A 19081-nucleotide genomic window follows, 5' to 3' on the forward strand; every position below is an offset into this window, starting at 1 on the left:
CATTCTGATATTCCAACGTACATGGGAATGAATGCACTTGGCAAATTCATTTCTACTAAAGCTCTTCATTTTTTGTTTTTGAGATGGGGTCATGCTTTGTCAACCAGACTGGAGTATAGTGGCATGATCCTAGCTCACCGCAGCCTTGAACTATTGGGCTCAAAAGAAGCTCTTCGTTTTTAATTTAAGCAAATATTGAATAAATTTAATTTAATGTAACTAGCTATTATAAAAAATGAACTTAAATTCAAGTAATCTGATTTATGTTTTATTGCTTACATACGAATTGCACAGTGAATTTTTACATTTCAAAAACTAACTTTAATACAGATATAAGCACGAATAAGACAAATTAGTTCCATTTTCAGACAGGAAGAAAAACATTTTGGGTAGGGAGAAGTTAATTGCTGGTAAAGTGTAGTACTATTATTCTAAAAGATGATGAGTTCAGAAGTATTAAGGAAGTGTGTGTGTGTAAACTCCAATAACAATAAAACTCTGTAAGTGGTCACGGACAACACAAGTACAGGAGGAACATTTAAATGTTAACTGTTTAATGTCATGAAAGAAAGAGTGATACAAGCAACTCGATACAGCAAAAAGAGAATGATTAACAATTTATTGAGTTTCATATATCTACAAAAATATAGCAATACAGTGAACTTCACCAAATCCTAAATGTTCAGTACCTGAACTGGCTACAACACCATGTGCACACCCTGTTCCTGCAGAATCTCCTGCAGATATGGGAGAGGCAGCCAGTGAACAGATCCATTTCTTGGGAATCCTTGTCAACAAGACCAGTTCAGAAATCCACTATATGAAGAAGCCTAGTGTAATTTAAAAACAGTAACAAAAACCCCGACAAAACCCAAATCAACAAAGACCAAGATAAAGGTGTGATCAACATTAATTGTAATGGTTTTCCTTTACATGCAATACATGCATTTTAAAATCACTAAGAAACACGAAATTTTGTAGAGCAAAGTTTGTGTTTCACAGAAGTGCAAATGAATATTTTACTTTTTATACTATTAAATTATATATATATTTCCATACAAAAGCACACAGTGTTAATCTATAAAATGACATCCAAGTGGATGATGATTGTTTTTGCATGTCCCCCTGCTTAGATTTTTTTAAAATATATAGTCAAAAATTAACATCCTTCTTTAAAAATACAGAAGGAAAAAAGGGCAATAAAAAAAATACAACTTGGCTTTACTGACTGGTGTAGCATTTTACCTGACCAAGAGGCAAAGTTCCAGTGACAACTGCCACAGGGCCCTTCAGTCCTCCAGTGGTAGTGACTCCACTGGCACTGTGAAACAAGTCTTGTTGATCTACATTTAAGCAGCAGCCCAGGATCTTTCAGTGTCATTTCATAGGTTTCAATGACTAGACTGGTTTTCAAGATGTTGCACTTCTGTTTAAGTATTCAGAAATTTTCAAGTATGCTTGTCCTATTATCATTTCCTTACTTTTTTCCGTTTCTACTACAGGTGCCCAAATAGCCATAAACACAAACATCCCATTCTTCACTGCAATTTTTTAAACAAAAACAAAAGCCAAAAATTAAACTGTCTTCTAGGCTACAGTTTTTGATATGTATGCTGTTTTATGTAAAAAGAAATGGAATCTGAAAAGATAGAACTATAAACAGGTGACTTTATAAAAATGTCCTAAGACAATGTTCTGAGTTACAAAGAAAGCTGTTCATTTTACCATGTGATAGAATTCACTAAGATGTAAGTACTTTTATGGGTCTGTCAGTGTATGTGTAGAGTGCACCTGTGATCTTGGTAGCTGAAATCAAAAGCAGCTTAAATTGACAAACTTTAGCACACTTGATTGTTAAAACACAGGCAGCTTTTCAAATATGATATAACTGATTCTAAACAGATGTGTACAAGTCACAGTTCAAATCTTACAAATTAAAAGTCCATCTGGAGAACTTTTTGACTATGAGGATCTAAAACAATGCACAATATACAAATGTAAATAAATGTACTCTTAATGGAAATCAAAATGTACAGACTCTTCACAGGTGAACTAATAGCTGTTTTAAATGTCTTTCTTCTGCACTAAATATATATCTCATTTAATTAACGGAGCCACAGCAAAATACTACTATCATTTCAAAGCACAGCCTGTAAACTAATACATCTTATGATGTAAAAATATTGCACAGTTTGGTACTCCAAGAGTAAGCTCTACACTTCTCAAGCAGAATGGTCAAACTCTTGGCAGGAAACACAGTATTACAAGAACTGGACAATTTAAAGTATGGCGTTTTTAGGGTCATATTCGAGGAATGCTATTCAACAGATGTCCTATTATTGTGAAGATGAGGAATGCCTATCACACATTATTACAGTAACTGAATAGCAGGGTGCCTATCCCAGCTTATCTAAAGCATGGGGACAAAAAGCCACCGAACAGTTTTGCAGCCCCAGGACTAGGAGTATATTTAAATGTATCTGCCTTTGCAGAAAACAACAACAAAAATTCTACATCTAAGCGGCTGTGTAGATGTTTAAGAGAGAAACAATTTATACAGTTTCAATCCTCTGAAGGCTTACTTTTGAAAAAACATTACATTTGTGAAAAGTTTAAAATATACTACTTAACAGTGGAATAAAGTGAAACCAAAACATGTTCAACTTAAAATGCAACAGGAACCTCAAAGCAAATTAACATGACATAAATCTATCTTCGAAAGTACTTGAAATTATATATAGCTCCAAAACTTCTAATATGGTATGCCAAGCATTTGGTTAAAGATATGTTCCATCATTATTTTCAAGAAGTATGTTAATACACATTAGGTAAACCTTGAAATCTCAGCTTGGCCGTAATTTTTAGGCTTTACAAATCATATGCTGAGGTCTTCATGAGCCAATCAGTACACACACAGATCTGGAAACTTCATCTCATAGACTGGGACAGACTGGTATTGGGCATGCCCAGAAGTAATGGTCAGTGTTCCTGATGGACTGGGAGGAGGACTGTAAAAGAACAAAAGAACATGGTCAGCAAGTGTACTCACAAGCTGTCAGAGTCACCGAGTATTCTGTTTTCTATCGGCAAATATCAAAGTCAGACTCCTCAACTGCAGAGATCAATGACATTGCAGTTACTGGCCAGCTACAAGGCTGCATGGGAACCAGATCACAGTAGTGTCAAACTGCTTTTAAGTCTAAAGCAGACATTTTCCTTGGGAAATATGTATATACAATTTTAAATGCGATTATACTCTATACCCATTCTTGTAAGCTGCTTTGTTTGATTAGTAAAAAATTATTTCATGTATACAGATATTATGTTTTTGATGATAGCATGGTATTTCATTATACAGATATATCATACTTGATTTAATCCAGAAAACAAATACAGGTTCATTTTCATTTTTTCATCATAATAACGTTAACAAGTCTGTTCTTATACATACATAATTTTATTCTGACTGGTTGTCTCCTTGGTTTATAGTCTTATGAGCAGAATTTCTGCATCAAAGTGTATTCAAAATTTTGACTTTGGTACATATATATAGCCGGAATACCAGCAATTTACACTTTCAGCTTTTCAGTGTACCTTTTACACTGTTACAAATATTAGATATAGTCAGTCTTTTTAAAACAGCTTTACCAATCTGAGAGGCAGGAGGTAATTTTTTCTTATTTTCATTTTTAACTTATGTTACTATTAATGGCAAATATCTTTGTAGTATCCATTTTAGGTTTCTTTGAAAATGTAAACTGCCTATTTAAGTCCACTGTCTCTAATCCTACTCAGATATTTTTCTCTTATCAATTTGGGAAACTAACCTTTTGTCATATGATATAAATGCTTTCCTCCAATTCATTATTTCTCAACTTTTTTTGTTGCCAAATGCTTAAAAACCTTACCAAAAAATCAATTATTTCCTTATAATTTTTAGTTTTTGAGTTATGCTAAGAACAGCGTTCCCTCTATGTCAAGATTACAAGAAATACTCCTGTATTAATTCTAGTGTTTTTATGTATTTTTCTAAACAATGAGTGAAGTTGTCTATTTTGGTAAAAGCAGTGAAGTGGAAATCTTGCCCCAACCCTCTCTCACTGGTCAGTAGTGTTTAGCAGTTGTCCAAATGAGATTAACTCAACAGTTGCTCTTTTCCTTGAAAATCTGAAATCTTATCTTTGCCACAGATACCTTCTATACTTGAATTTTCCTCTCTTCCACTTACCCATATGCAGGTCCAACCTGATGTAAGCACCAAAGATCTGTCATATGTTTTTCTACCAAGCAAGGCAAATGCTCCCTTGTTTCTTTCTACAGCATTTTCCTGACTGCTCTTGCATGTGGATTCTTTTACACTGCCCTTAGCATCATTTGTTCAAATACTTAAAAAAAATTATCTTACTAAAATGATAGCTCAATCTACAGAAAACTGATGTCTATATTAACTTCCTATTCAAGAATGTTTCCATTTATATAAATATTCTTAAGCATATCTCAGAGATACATAGTTTTTTCATTTAAGTCTTATAAAGTTCTTTGAATTTATTAGTTCATGGTTAAGAATGTTTTCATTTTAATTAATACATGCACAGATATTAATTTCATATAATTATTTTTAACTGTAAATTATCCTCAATTGTTAAATTATTCAGTTGGTTTTCTTCTATTTTCCTGATATATCTATTTTTGGTAACTAATAATAATTTTGGAATTGTTCCAGTATTTACAATACACTTAAATTTTTTATTAAGGGATAATTTTCACAGAGTGAAATACACTGATCTTAAGTGTACTGTTTGACAAAAATTGACAAATGTATACACTCATGTAAATCACACCCATGTAAATCATAGTCCAATAGAGATAATGAACACTTTCTTTTTTTTTTTGAGATGGAGTTTTACTCTTGCCACCCAGGCTGGATTGCAATGGTGTGATCTTGGCTCACTGCAACCTCCTCCTCCCGGGTTCAAGGGATACTGAACACTTTCAATCACCCTCAAAATGTTTCATGTCCCTAACTAGTCAATTTCTCCCCACTCTGACATACCCATACACATACATCCACATGCAACAAACTATGTTCTGATCTCCATCACTGAAGATTAGTGGTGCTTGTTCTTAAACTTCATGTAAATGGTCTATACAGGCTCTATGAACAGTCCAACAAACTGTCTTTTTATGTCTGATTTCTGTTACTTAATCTGTTTTTTAGATTTATCCCAAAAATTGTGTTCCTTTTTATTGCTGAATAGTATTTCATTATATTATCATCATTAGTCTGTTCTTGTGATAATGGACATTTGGCAACTATGAATAAAGCTGTCATAAACATTCACATGTCTTTTTGTGAATATACTCAATTCTCTCATTTTAATGGGCACAAAGTCATATCCTGCTATTTAAATTTGCATTTCCTTGTTAACTAATGCTTTTAAACACTTTTACACATGCTTACTGGCGATGCAAACATTCCTTTTGTAAAATGTCTACTGTCTTGGCTATTTTGAAAATTGTCTTTTTATTTTTCCGTTGTAGGGGTTCTTTATCAGATATCGGTACTGTGTATACTGTATTTTCTCAGTTTGTGGTCTGCCTTTTCATTTTCTTACTGGAGTCTTTTAAGGGTAAGTTTTTAATTTGGATGAAGACCAATTTACCCATTTTGTTTAGTACTCTGTGTGTCCTAAGAAATCTTTTTGCTCATTTTAAGACTGAAAGGACTCTTTCCTATGTTTTGTTTTAGAAGTTTTGGTTTCAGATTTTACGTAGATATTGATTACCCAACTTAATAATTAATGTTTGTGTTTGGTGGAAGGTAGGGATTGAGATTAGTATTTTTCTCTGAGGTTATCTAGCGGTTCCAGGACATTTGCTTAAAATATTTTCTTTTCCTCATTAAATTGTTTTGATTCCTTTATCAAAAATCACTTAAGTTTTTGATAGGACTCTCCATTCTGTTATCTTGATCTCTTTGTGTATTCTTATATCAATAATGTCTTCACTTCTTTGGCTTTATAAATCAAGTATTGAAATTAGGCAGTGTAAATTCTTCAACTTTATTTTTCCTTTTCAAAACAGTTAGCTACTCCAGGTCCTTTGTACTTTCATCTGAATTTTAAAATCTATTTATACGTTTTTACAAAAAAAAAAGTCTGTTGGGGTTTTGATTGAGATTTTATTGAAGTTACAGATCAACTTGAAATAAACAGCATATAAACAATATTTAATCCTTCAGTCCATGAACATGGTATATCTCTCCTTTGTTTAAGTATTCTTTAATTTCTCTCATTCACGTTTTACATTCATAACAGAAATCTTACATACTGTTAAATTATGGCTAAATTATTTTTTAATGCTGTGTTTAAAAATTTACTCTTGCAATTATTTGTTGTTAACATATAGATATACAACTGAATTTTGAATACTGACCTTGAATACCTTGAATCTTGTGACCTTACTAAAATTCATTTAATTCATGTATTAATTCTAGTAGGGTTTTTTTTTTTGTCTTGATTACTTAAGATTTTCCACATATACAACCATGTCATCTGTGAAAAGATAAGTTTCATTTCTTCCTTTCTCATCTTTATATTTTTCCTTTTTTTTTTTACTTTACTTACCTAAGACTTCCAATACAATGTTGACATGGTGAGAGTAGACATCCTTGACCCAGTTTTAGGTGAAAGGCATCAGACTTTCACCATTATATATAACACCAGCAATAGATTTTTTTGTAATTACTCTTTATCAGATTAAGTTCCCTTCTATTCCAAATTTTCTGATAGTTCTTGTCTTAAATGAACATTGAGCTTTTTCAAATGCTTTTTTTTCTGCTACTGGTGTGATCATGCAACTTTACTCTCTTAATTAATGTGGTGAATTTTGCTGACTTCCTATAAGGAATCTAATGGGATCCCTTGCATGAGCAGTAGTTCACAATAGGGTTCCTGCTCCTATGAGAATCTAATGTCGCACTGATCTGACAGGAAGCGGAGCTCAGACAGTAATGTTCGCTTGCTCGCCGCTCACCTCCTGCTGTGGAGCTTGGTTCCTAACAGGCCATGGGCCAGTACGGGTCTCTGGACTAAGGGTTGGGGACCCCTTTTCTAGCACATATTGAATATTTTATTCTGATTCTCTGTTCTTAAATTTTGTAAATGAGTGATTCTCAACTTAGAGAGTGTAGCAGATATTGGAGGGAAATGTCTAGAGTAAGATATATAATGACAAAAATGTGCTTTGCTTATCAAAGCAGAAAAAAGACTGAAATAAAAAAGCAAGCTGCCTAGAGCATTTACCTATCTAATATTAATATAATACAGGGTTGAAGCAAAACAGACTTAATTAATTAAGCTAAAAATATAAAAGATATGGCAGATACAGAAAAAATTTCCAGAAGCATAGACATCTCTACTGGCTGCCTCTCACAAAAGCAGGTTTCCACACTGCCTCTCCTTCCTTCAGGTGCCACATTTCTTATATATGTATAGACACAGGATAATCAAAGAGCACAATAATTCACAACATAACTGAAATGAATATGATGTAAAAAAGCTAAAGGAAAGTTCAATAATGCAAATGAGCCATCTGCATAGGTAGACTTATTACTGCCCTGAAAAGAACCACGAGGCTGACATATTAAAATGCAGTTTCTGCAGGACAAAACGATTCAATATGAGAAGGACAAAACGATTCAATATGAGCAATTTCCTAATTAAGCATAATATTAGAATATGGGTCTTTCAAATTACCCAGATGTCCTTATGAGATCATCAGGAAGGAATGAATAATCTAAAAAAGCAGCTAAAAAGCTAGAGGACAACTAGTCAAGAAAGGGTATCAGACTCTGCCTAAAAAACAGAATCACTATTAAGCAAAGGATCACCTATATGATCTTATGTTAATCCTGAATGCAAAGCATTACTTTAACATCATAACTTAAACATAATGAACCACAAATTCATAGAGGTCCGACAGTTTCTATTCATGTATGTATGTTATTGCTAATGTGATAACAAAACCCTTACCGTATGGTGAGTTCCAATATTTGAGCAAGTCTATCATGAAGCAAATTTGCCTGCAAAAAAGAAAAAAAATGTTAAGAACGGATTATTTTCTAAGTATCTATATATAGTAATAGCAATGTAATTTAAGAGACAAAGTGTAATTGTGACTATTAAGCTGATTAATTATTAAGTACACAATGCTTTAACGTTTGGTTTGATCTGTCTTATCTATTAGAATTTAATGTAAGGGTTGTCTTTTTCTCCCTTTCCTAGTCTCAATGTTAAAAACAAAGCAACAAACACATAAAACAAAATACCTGCAGCAAAATCATGGAAAACCACTGGAAAAAACGATCAAAAGAATAACAATCACTAATACTTAATTTGGGAAACCAGTTCCACCATTTCCATCAGCTTACATCACACAAAGAAATTATGTAGGCCTCACAGATATGCCTTCAGAGTTTTCAGTCCTTATCAGATATATATTCCTGTGTTCTACTGATTTGACTAAAGCTTGGAACTTAACAACCAATCACCAAGTAAGAGTTTCCACAAAACAACAGTCCACCCACAATCCCTTCACTATTTGTTCACTTACTTTGGATTCACACTGTGCTGCTATTTCTTCAAAAGGTGCTTTCTGAAATTTCTCTATCACAAGACGCCTCTTTTCCTTTTCCTGCTCTTCCATTCCACTGGTATCTATATAAATATTTATAAAGACTCATTAAAGGGAATACATAATTTCACAGAACCCAGTCAATAACCATTAAGAGCTAATGATATATCATCCAAAATTAAGGGCAATTTACAGGGCTACTTTTATAAGAAAAAAATAAAAAGGCCTAACATCCATGAAATATCTTAAGGCTAGAAAACACATGCACACACACAAAAAAACAAAACAAAACACAAAAAAACTAAGGGTTAATACTACACAGCACAAGACTCCCTTTCATAGAATGCCTTTGTCTCTCTTACCAAAAAACAGCAAGGGAATGGGAGCTTCCTACAAGTCAAACTACTTCACGGTCCTTCCTGAAGGATGATTCTTTTATATAACAATATTCTTGTATATATGAGGTACTACATAAAATATTTGCTAAACTGAATCTTGGTACTGAGTGGAATAACTGAAATACGAACGGGGTCATTTGGAACCATGTTGTTGTAGCCTTTTCCACTTATTTATCATAATTTGGGAAGGAATTTTCTTGGTCTTATGATGATGTATGGTCTGGCCAAAGTTTGTGGGAAAGTAAATTAATAAATGTCTTCTTTTATATCACTGCCATAATTGTGTCTATTTGTTCAGGAATATGACCCTGATGGGACAAGACAATTTTGAAGCCTAAAACATGTAGCTAAATAAATGATACATTTCTATAGAAGCCAACAAGTTTTTTTGGTTTTGTTTTTGTAATGTCCCCTCTACTTATTCTGTCACTGAAAAAAGCAGCAGATAAAGATAAGTTAAATATTGGTAGTACTAACAAGTGCAAAATATCTCACCAATTGCTTTCTTTAATGCTTCAAAAGTGATTTCTTCAGTGTTACTAACCTAGAGAAAAGTGATTATAAGTGAAATCGAGAGTTAAAAAGGGTCAATATAAATAATACCTTTACCTAGTTACAAGTCATCTAAGAAGTTTTTCAGATTTGTTTTCTTCTTTGTGTTGGTCTGAGCTGTGATTATACTCTGCAGTACCAAATAATCTCAACTTTTTCACTGGTTCTAACAATGGCCTACTGCGGTGGTTCCCCAAAACAAGTCTATAGATTAGCATTAGACTACAATAATTAACATACCCTAGGCAACAAAACCACCCTTGAATTACAGAACTCAGTCTCCACTACGGTGATGCACAAGAAGATTTGAGTCCCACTGACTGAACACTGTGCTGTAAGTAAACGATGCTCTGAGACAGTGAAGGCTGAGATTATATATAAATACATTTTTAGACAAGTGATAAAAAACAACTAAGTACTCTACAGCCTCTATAATTTTGGTACCACACACAGCTTACAAATCAAAAGTAAAACTAGGATTTTAAACGATTTAAAAGTAAAAACCACTACTTCGGGAAGTATTTCTCTAAAGTCAATCACCAATTTATAATCCTTTTAACTTATGTCTTTCAAGTCTCTCTTGCTTTGAGATATGTAAAAAGGTATGAAAGCAAGTGCTTTAAAAAAAAAGTCGGCCGGGCACGGTGGCTCAAGCCTGTAATCCCAGCACTTTGGGAAGCCGAGACGGGTGGATCACGAGGTCAGGAGATCGAGACCATCCTGGCTAACACGGTGAAACCCCGTCTCTACTAAAAAATACATAAAACTAGCCAGGCGAGGTGGCGGGTGCCTGTAGTCCCAGCTACTCGGGAGGCTGAGGCAGGAGAATGGCGTAAACCCGGGAGGTGGAGCTTGCAGTGAGCTGAGATCCGGCCACTGCACTCCAGCCTGGGTGACAGAGTGAGACTCCGTCTCAAAAAAAAAAAAAAAAAAGGCAAAAATACATTTTATGGCATCAGCACATTTTTAGGAAAAATAATATATCTAGTTCCTATAGTATCTCTGAATAAAAATTAAGAAACGATACATGGGTACTTGCCTGGGAATCTGGTCATCCCTAATTTTAGCTCATGAGCTTCTTTTGCTAAGTCTAAGGCAGCAAGACTAACGAAAGCAAAAGACTTCATTCTCTGCACCTTAGCTTCTCTGTAATACAAAGGCTTTAGCTGGAAATCAAGCAGCAAGAGTTCCACTCCCTCAGTTTTGCTACTGAGGGTTCATATTTCTAGTTGAAGTCAGATTAAACTTGGGAATCTTCAGTTGTTTTGTTCTAGATATTTGGAGCAGACATATAAGATTAGGCACTGGCTGGTCAATTATTTGTACTTATAAGCATTCTAGTATTTCAGTGAAAAACAGAAATTGCTTTTGTTCTTAGAACTGGCTAAGAGCTTCTGACTTTTGAGATACAACTCCAGTATAGGAAAAAGAACATGGGAGAAGTTAGAAGGCCAGCATTCTTGATATATATAATTTTTACTTATTACCTGTCAATCTCAGATGAGTAAAGAGCTAAAATACCTTACCCTATTAACTCTTCTCTTTTTGTCCCTGTTTGCCTTAATTCAGATAATTATGATGCAGCTTCCTAGCATCAAGAACCCCCAACTCATGCCATCAGTGTCCACTTTTTTTTTCTTTTTTTTAACATCTCCTTTCTTTAAATCCCTTCAAGTCATTTGTTGGTCCTATTCATTCTATTTTAAAGTAGAGTACTCCTGCCCTCCTGCCCCTCTTTGTTACCTCCAGCCTGGCTACTCTAGATTCTCATTCCATCAACTGTGGACTATTACAAGGATCTCCTAACTGCCTCTACCTCCAGTCTCTTCTTTCTAATTTAGCCTTGTCACACTTGAGAGATTCTTTTTATGAAAGCACAACTCTAATAATGACAGTGACTAAATTTCGGTGTTTACCTACTTCCTATGAAGTTACATACGAAGCCCTCAGCCTGGTATACAACTTTCTATAATGTTGCTTCAATCTTATCTCCCACTTGTCCCTTTTGTGAATCTTTTTTTTTTTTTTTTTTAAAGACTAACTGCTTTATACTAGCATTTAATGATTCATGTTTTTATATACCATAGCTGGTAAATACAAGCTACATACTTTATTTGGTGATCTACCAAACTACAATCTGTTCCAACTCCAGAGGAAAAACTGGTTATGTTGGAGTTATAGAGAGGTGGTGCAAAGGCACTATCCTAAAGGAATTTCAACATTCCCTTTATAATCTATGACTTTTGCTTTATCTATGATCTACAACACTAACCTAGACTATATAATGACCTTGGGCCTACATAAAATCTACCATTCATCTTTTTCTAACTATAGTAGTTGCTATGTCACTTCCACAAATATCATAGTAATTTGATAGCATCTAGCACCACAGTGTGACATAAAATCTACCATTCATCTTTTTCTAACTATAGTAGTTGCTATGTCACTTTCACAAATATCATAGTAATTTGATAGCATCTAGCACCACAGTGTGACTAACATTGACTAGATGCTAGCATACACACAAGTATCTTCAGTTGTATCTGGGGAAAAAAGACAGGAATACATGGATATAAAACAAAGATCTGTTATTTGTACTAGAATAAACAACAATCTTTTGCAGTCAACCAGTGACTTAATTTTGTACCAAAAAATTTAACATATACTCAAAATTTAATATATACAACATCCTACCCATGCCCTTAAATAATCAAGCACTTACTATAAGCTTTTAGAAAGAAGAGTAGTGTGATGATTTCAGGTTTTACTCATATCAATTATGCATACATAAGGAAGCAAAAAATCATGCCTATAGTGCTTTATTCTATTAGTCAAGCTGATAATTTCATCTCGGGAGACAGAGATGCCTCTGTTCTATTTTAGTCATTTATCTTCTTGAATATGTTAATTTAAATTAGGTATCGTTATAAAAATGTGTGTATGCATATATATGTATATATATGCATATATGTGTATATATACACGTGTATATATGTGTATGCATATATATGCATATATATATGCATATATATACACACACATATATATGCATTGGGAAGCATTCCTCTAAAGTCAACCACCAATTTATATTCTTTAAAAACACCTTTTACCTTGAGTCTCTCAAATCCCCCTCTTGCTTTGAGATATGTAAAAGGTATAAAATCAACTGCTTTATGATAAAAATATCAGTAATACATTTTATGCCATGAGCACATTTTAAGAAGAAATAATAATATACATCTTTTTATCTATGGCAAGTTTTAGAAAAAGTTCACCAAATGATTCTCAGTAGGCCAAGGTCGGAATTGCAAATGTCAGAACTGGCACATCTCAAGTGGACCAGGTATTTCAATAGACTAGAGTAACAATTTGAGTTTAGGGAAACAAAAGTTTGTGATGGTCTCCATCTAAACAGCCTTCTGTCTCTCTTTTTTTAAATTGTAAGTTTAAAAAGCAAAAGGAAATACATCTGAGGATAAACTAGGATTATACATACAAATTATAAATAATTTTGATCAAATAAAAAAGTTATTTTTTTATGAGCAATTTTCTTATCTGAGTCATTGTAAGAAAACAGTTTGATATTTTGCTGCACCATTAACTGGTAAATATCTGTTTGATGTGAATTTCTCCTGTCCGTTATATGAAAGTAACTAATTGGTTTTAGCCTAGAAGATAGTATTATTCTGTCTTCTGGTATTTGAACAAACATCTCTAATATCCAAAAGCAGATTCCACAATGGTAAATGAGCCTGAAACTCAAATGAGCTCAAGTATATGTGATACTAAACCATACTTAACTTTTCAGATGCTTGGTGTGAGGCATATTTGACTTAGCACTTATAGTAAATGAAAAACAGGATCTTGTAAAAGTTAATAAAAATATTAACAGACTTTTAATGTAAGATTTGTGATAAGAATCTTTCCCCTACACTGGGTCTTTATGCAAATGTTTTTTCAGTTGATTTTATCAAAACAGACTGACTCTTTCCAACAGTTTCAACTGTTCTCCATATATTTTTGAAAAAAATAAGAATAGTTAACAAAAGGAGAAAGGTGGAAATACCAGTCTATAACATATAGTGTACTCTTAACAAAATTAAGTTTATAAACTAACACTTTGGATGAACTTCTTCCCTAGAAAGGTAACAGCGGCAAATTCATAATCATTAAAAGGACAGAACTAGCAAGATACTGTTCTTACTAGTAAGGGGTGTATAAATTAAATGGCTCTGAAGAAAGAGGTGAATTTAGGCAAGGTGGTTATTAAGCCTTAAATTGGTAAGAAACTTTAGCCTTAATGCGTTGAGTTTCAAAATGAACACTAAATGCTTCTTCAACTACTCTTGATGCCGTGCTGATAATTTCTTAATAAAACTGGTAACTTCTATGTAATGGGGAGTTGAATGGCATAGAAAACATAAGTCAGTTGGCTGTACTCTGGCCACCAAATAGGTTTAATACCTGAAGACAAATAATAGGAATTGGAAGGGGGTAGGAGGGAGGCTTGAGAAAGCATAAATTCAGATAACTTCCTTTCCCTTTCCCTATATGGATATTCTTTTAATTATGCATAGTGTACCAATGAGAAATAAATACTTCAGAAGGCAAACAATGGATAAACCACAAGATGGAGGTTGACTTGACATGCTGGCATTTTGGCATTTTTATTTGACTATGAAAAAATTCTCTGGTGATTTATGTAGAATAAGTCCTAGAGAATACTGGCTGCTTTTTCCCCTATAACTCAGGAGGGTACACTCTTGTGCTCTTCTGAAACGGGAGGAGAGCATGAAATCTATGTTTTAAAAAAGCCACAGTCGTTACAGAGTACAAAGTTCACTAACGCAGCTTAAACTACATCCTTACTATCCAAAATAATTAAAACATTTTACCTTATAGATGAACTTTTATAACTTTTTAAAGGTAGTGAGCATTTGGCTTCACATGAGGATGTATAGTTGTATTTATTTCTGTAATTTGCATTTCCTAAATTTTTTAAAATAAGTAGGATCTAGAATCTAGACAGCCCACTAATTTAATGACAGGCTTTGTATAAAGTTTCTTACGAAAAAAAAAATCTTATACTTTACAGTTCCTTTATTACACTAAATTATAATGTGAAATCTGACAACATCGTAACATATAATGTTAGGTTTATATAGCTTTACAGACAGCTGAAATGAGTTCAGTAAAACAAATTATAAATAAATTTAAAGCTAAATCAGATTAATTTCTACTAATAGCTTAGTTGATTTGAGGATAATTTAGAGTTGTATTTTCTCCTGTTTGAAAGTGTGGAAGGCAAAAAATTCTTTTAAATGATGTCTACCAAGACAGTACTCTACCATAAACTTTCAGTAACTTACCACATCATCAGAAGGAACATTGTTGGATAAAATATCCACCTGAATGGATACGGTGTCCACAATGCTTTTTCTTCTAGAAAGTCGATCTTCATCTAAAATAAAATTGTTTTCCTCCATTATTTGTTAGAAATGTTATGTTGGTTTTCATTTATAAACTCTACTTATCTCAGATTTCAAAAACTGTCAAAAAATTAAGACAGTTTGTCTTTTTTGTTCCTTCTAAATACATAAAGCAGTGTGTTCTCACACTTTTACATTTCGTGAAGCAGATTAAAAAGTAAAATTGATGGAGTGAACTGAAAGAAGGTTATCAGATTTTTATTTTTCAAAAAGGGGCATTTAGGACAGCAACATCAACAACCACTACCAAATAGTTTAAGAAAGCAAGTCAGTGTAACAGCAAACGAAGGAAGTACATAATCTAAACTTAATACATTTATCCTAACTCAAACCTGACAATATTAATATTGCCCTTATCTCTCTAAGATTTTCACCAAACAGTGAAAGCTGTCAACTAACTCTGGTTCTAGGATGACAGTTTGGGAAGCAACGTCTAAAGGTGTTTACAGTGCATTACAATTTGTGGACTGAAAGAAATTGCTGTTTCAATTAGTATCTCCTTCTCCAGCATTGTCCGTTCAGTCATCTCCATCAGCTGTTGTTATTTTGCTTTATAACTGACCACTTCTCCAGAAAGATGTTGTCTTTACCTCAGTGCTCTAGCTAATCTACTTTTCTGCCCCCAATTCATTTGTGCAGTCTGAACAAATTGCTCTGATTTTTCACTACTGACTATGCCGAAGCCCCGTAATTATAATCCCAACCCCAACCACTCTTCTGACAGCGCTTTTAAATAAAATTCCAAGGTCTCCCAAATCACTAAATTCAAAAGCTATTCCTAGCCCATTTTCTGCTTAACCACTTCATGAACATTTGAATTTGTTAATCATAATGTCCTTATATACATTCTTTTCTACTTCTGTTTTTCTACTTTAGCATTCAATACTCAACAAATCTAGGAAGTGATTAGAGACCCTTTTAGGTGTTAGGGACAGTCTGAACAGATATTACACATCCCGTGCAGTTTACAGTTTAACACGAAAAATATACAATAAAATCACACAAATTATTAAAGTGTGATGGAGAGTACAGGATGCTAGGAAAATATCAAATAATCACGATTACAACCGAAAAAAGGAAGTCACTTTGTGTATTGCAATATATAGAATTAGAGGCTTATTCAACCCTTGGAAAGCCAAGTAAAAGGCTAGCCATTGGATATTCTCAGTCTGCAGCATGGAGATGGTAATTCTCAAGAAGCTTCTGGAAGCTGCTAGTCTGATTTCCACCCATTTGAATGCTACACTGTCTTTCAAAGATAACAGTTTCTCCTCTTCTACTTGCAAACTGTTCTGAGTGCTTTTCATTGGCAGTCTCTGATTCTGAAAAAACATAGTTCCCAATTTTTCCTTTACGATGCAGAAGAGAATTCAGGAAGGGTGACAATGATGCCAAATTGGCTACTGTTCTCCCAGTCCTAAAAGGAATGTACTCACCCAGGTCACATCCCAGGACCTCTAACTCTCTCAGAGAGTTCCCAGGTACTATTAGGGTTGCAGCTGGCACCTAGTAGGTGCTCTATAAACACTTTTGTGACTGAGCAGGATTCTGGTGCCTCCTTTTCTGAGTTCAACATTTTCAATTTCTTATTAATCAATTCTATTTGACATGTTCTAAATCCAATTCCGCATCTCTAAATAAGCGAACTTTATCTCCACATTGTCCTATTTATTTTCAGGAGTGCCATCTTTCAAAATCTTCATCTTTTCTTACCTAAACTCTTAGGACAGCTTTCAAGTGGGTCTTCCTCGTATGTTTCTCCCTTCTGTACTACCAATAGAGTTATTTCAAAAACAGATCATTTTCAGTCCTAATTAGAATTGTTTTTTTTTTTTTTTTTTGAGACGGAGTCTCGCTCAGTCGCCCAGGCTGGAGTGCAGTGGCCGGATCTCAGCTCACTGCAAGCTCCGCCTCCCGGGTTCCCGCCATTCTCCTGCCTCAGCCTCCCGAGTAGCTGGGACTACAGGCGCCCGCCATCTCGCCCGGCTAGTTTTTTGTATTTTTTTAGTAGAGATGGGGTTTCACCGTGTAGGCCAGGATGGTCTTGATCTCCTGACCTCGTGATCCACCCGTCTCGGCCTCCCAAAGTGCTGGGATTACAGGCTTGAGCCACCGCGCCCGGCCAGAATTGTTAAACAAATGCAGCCCACTGCTTAATGCAGAGTTCCCAAGGTTTTCTACCTCACTGCACATATTAAATCATAATGCATGCATGGTACACAGAGATAAATGAAAGGGCCTGTTCATATTGCAGGCTCAGACTGCCCCAGGCCCTCTCCAGCTACCTGAAGAGCAAAGGAGAACAATACCCAGACACACCTATAAAATTCCCCCAAAACAGTAGGGAAGTTCAGGTCTAGAATCAGCCCAACAGCACAGTTACTGTATCGTCTGGCAACACTTCACTGTTCTCTATTTTTTCCTTCCTGAGACAGTGTCTCTTCTCTGTCACCCTGGCTGGAGTACAGTGGTGTGATCAAAGCTCACTGCAGCCTCAAACTCCTGGGCTCGGGTGATTCTCCCACTTTAGCCTCGAGTAGTCGGGACTACAGGCACGTGCCACCATGCCCGGTTAATTTTTTTTAACTTTTAAGTTCAGGGGTACATGCGCAGCTCTGTCATACACATAAATTGGTGTCATGGGGGTTTGTTGTACAGATTATTTCATCACCCACATATTAAGTCTAGTATCCATTAGTTGTTTCTGGATGCTCTCCTTTCTCCCACCCTCCACCCTCCAACAGGTCCCAGTGTGTACTGTTCCCCTCTATGTGTCTGTGTGTTCTTATCATTTAGCGCCCACTTACAAGTGAGAACATGTGGTACTTAATTTTCTGTTCCTGTGTTGGTTTGCACATGTGTATATGCATTGCAGCACTCCTCACAACAGTAAAGAAATGGAATCAACCGGCTAAATTTTTTTTTTTAACTTTTTGTAGAGACAGGGTATTTTTTTTTTTTCTCAAGCTGGTCTCGAACTCTTGGCTTTAAGCAATCCTCCTACCTCAGTCTCCCAAAGTGCGAGGATGATAGGTGTGAGTCACTGTGCCCAGCCTATGCTCCATCTTTCTAATTCCATTCTGTATATACTGTGATTTTACTTTACTGAAGAAGCAAAGATTGACGAATTAAAAGCAATCAGCAAGAAACTGGTTTCTCTCTTACTGACTACTCCTCTACTCCAAGGTAGCCTTCCATGGTTGTAACTAATGCTGTTAGTCAATATTATAGTTTTCCCCTTTCTGGGGATGTGACAGGATTGCAATTCCTGTCCTCTCTGTGGTTAGGAGGGGTTCTGTAATAAGTCCTGGCCAATACAATATGAGTAACGTACCAGACAGTGGTAGCTCCATCAGCTTGGATTCCAGAATGTGGATGATGCATAGTTATGTACAGAGAGTCTGAGCAATAAATAAATCTTTACTGTTTCAAACCATTAAGAACTTGGGGTTGTTTGCTACTATAGCATAACCTAGCTAGGGTTTCTTAACATTGACACTATGGACATTTTGGGCCAGATAACTCTTGTTGTGGGAAGCTGTCCCTTGTATTACAAGATGTTCAGCAGCATCCCTAGCTTCTACGCACTAGATGCCAACAGGCCTATCCCATCTCTCTCCGGCCCAGTTGTGACAACTAAAAATTTCCTCAAGATTGCAAAATTCACCCTTAGTTGAGAACCAGTAACGCAGTGCATCCTAATGGCAGACTTTTCTACAATTTTACCTGTATGTCACCACCATGTTAACTAAGTTTCTTAAAACACTAACCACATAACTCCCCAAGCTATGCTCCCCAACTGCTTGTGAATTAAAAGGACATTCTAGGCTCTCTCATCAGATCTTACCAACAGTAACTTCAGCCTTCCCTAATTAATCTAGTGTTCAACTCAAAAATGCCTGTTTTCTAACCTCTGTGCATGCTGTGGGATATCTGCTTTCTTTTTTTTTTTCTTTTTTTCTTTTTATTTTATTTTATTTTATTTTTATTATACTTTAAGTTCTAGGG

General features: G+C 34.9%; 1 protein-coding gene across 1 annotated transcript in view; it reads right to left on the reverse strand.

Annotated features, from left to right (window-relative positions):
* Window positions 1-298: 298 nt before the first annotated feature.
* EFR3A (EFR3 homolog A (S. cerevisiae)) overlaps window positions 299-19081 on the reverse strand; it is a 72179-nt gene continuing 53396 nt past the window's right edge. The window contains exons 18-22 of the mRNA XM_011938167.1: window positions 14954-15045; window positions 9528-9576; window positions 8614-8717; window positions 8034-8083; window positions 299-3008 (exon numbers count right to left, since the gene is read on the reverse strand). Of these exons, the coding sequence (XP_011793557.1) occupies window positions 2903-3008; window positions 8034-8083; window positions 8614-8717; window positions 9528-9576; window positions 14954-15045 (401 nt within the window). The 3' untranslated portion in view covers window positions 299-2902. The remainder of the gene's footprint in view (window positions 3009-8033; window positions 8084-8613; window positions 8718-9527; window positions 9577-14953; window positions 15046-19081) is intronic.

This window comes from Colobus angolensis, unplaced genomic scaffold, assembly GCF_000951035.1.
Source record: "Colobus angolensis palliatus isolate OR3802 unplaced genomic scaffold, Cang.pa_1.0 Scaffold17, whole genome shotgun sequence".
Taxonomy (NCBI): domain Eukaryota; kingdom Metazoa; phylum Chordata; class Mammalia; order Primates; family Cercopithecidae; genus Colobus; species Colobus angolensis.